The sequence below is a fragment of the Chaetura pelagica genome, unplaced genomic scaffold, assembly GCF_000747805.2.
Source record: "Chaetura pelagica isolate M959 unplaced genomic scaffold, ChaPel_1.0 scaffold713, whole genome shotgun sequence".
NCBI classification, from domain to species: domain Eukaryota; kingdom Metazoa; phylum Chordata; class Aves; order Apodiformes; family Apodidae; genus Chaetura; species Chaetura pelagica.
Genome location: NW_009952819.1, coordinates 377,978 through 379,504, shown reverse-complemented (window position 1 = coordinate 379,504; position 1,527 = coordinate 377,978). Strand labels below are relative to the sequence as shown.

Below are 1,527 nucleotides of genomic sequence, written 5' to 3'. Positions count from 1 at the left end.
CATCCTCGTGGCCGGGTTCGCCAGCCGCGCCCCGGCCCACCGGCACTTCTACCGGGAGCCCATCGCCCTGCCCACCCTGCACGTCGTGGGCGAGGCCGACGCCGTCATCCCCGCCTCCCTCAGCAGGGAGCTGGCCCAGCACTTCGTGGAGCCCGTTGTCCTCACCCACCCCGGCGGGCACTTCGTCCCCGCGGCTGCCCCGCAGAAGAAGGCCTACCTGGACTTCTTGGACCGCTTCTGTCCTGCAGAGGGAACCGAGCCCCCGGGGGCTGGGGCTGATTGATGACAGTCTGTAATAAACGGGGCTCCAGCGAGGCAGGGGCAGCCTCCCATCGTGGTGAGACGTGGCTGCGTTTCCGTGCCCTCCAGAGGGACCAGCAAGGCCTCAGCAGCTCCCAGTGCTGCTCTGCAGTGTCAGCCCTACCTAATGGCTCTTTGTTTCCTTTTTCTTTCGTTTCTTTTGCACCTTGGTTGCTTGCACGAGCACGTGGGTGTCTCGCTGAGGGGCTGCAGGGCAGGAGGCTGGCACTGCTCTGGGTCTGGGAGGTGCCTGCAGAGACTTGAATAGTTCCAAGTTAGGGTCCCTCAGCTCAGGCAAAGGCAGCACCCACCTCTTGCACCCCAGAGGTCTGTGCTTTTAATATTCCTGGTGAAAGCCCTTAGGCACATCTTCCAGCTGGGCTGGCTCTAGGAAAATGCTGGTTTTGTTTAGGAAGTGAAATGTCTGTTGGTTGAGTGTGTGTTGGGAGATGTTTGTACCTTCCTCTGTACAAAGTGCCTTCGTGAACAAGAAAAACGTTGCTACCTTTTTGGCTCTGTTTTTTTTTTCTCCAGAAGCACCAGGAAATGTTTATTGTTCCCATTGCAGGTGTCCTGCCTGCTGCTGGGGTGTCCTGCCCAGGGCTGTGCTCACAGGGCTCCCCTCTAACCATGGCTTTCCTTGGGGCTACAGGCTGATGCAGGAGGTGAAAGAGAGGAGATCAAACCTCTGGATTTGGGCCCTGCCCAGGGCAGGGAGCAGCTGGTGTGTCAGCATGGGCAGAGGACACTGGTGCAGGAGCAGGCCTGGGATCAGGGGACAGCTCCTCTTTCCATGTTCACTCAGCTGGGAGCAGGCCTGGGAGGTGCCACAGGTTAAAACCAACGTGGCAGAAGTGAGCAGTTCTCACTCTTGCAGGTGTTTTGCCCTCTGGTTTGTGGCTGGTTGTAGCAGCACCGTGGTGGTGGTGGCAGGAGGATGTGGTGGGTTCCCCGGGCTGGGTGTGTCTTGTCCTTGCTGCCTGCTGAGGTGGTGTGAGGGTTTGGGGTGCCTGTCGGTGTCCTGGGGACACCAGAGGCTGTTTTTGGGGACGGATGTGGCTTGGGGCTGTGTCTGCAGCTCCAGGGAGCCAGGCCGAACGCAGCAGGACCTTCTGTCTGCCCCCCTCCCCGAGCCCCTCGGTGCTGGGGCGGATGGAGCGGGCACAGCTCCCCCCGCTCCCCCTTCGTTACAGCTCTTCCGTTACTGCGGGGCTGGTCCTGGCGCTC

General features: G+C 60.6%; 1 protein-coding gene across 1 annotated transcript in view; it reads left to right on the top strand.

Annotated features, from left to right (window-relative positions):
- The window catches only part of DPH1 (diphthamide biosynthesis 1), a 29,265-nt gene extending 28,982 nt beyond the window's left edge, over nucleotides 1–283 (top strand). The window contains 1 exon segment of the mRNA XM_009995130.1: nucleotides 59–283. Within this exon segment, the coding sequence (XP_009993432.1) occupies nucleotides 59–283 (225 nt within the window).
- The last annotated feature ends 1,244 nt before the right edge of the window (nucleotides 284–1,527 follow it).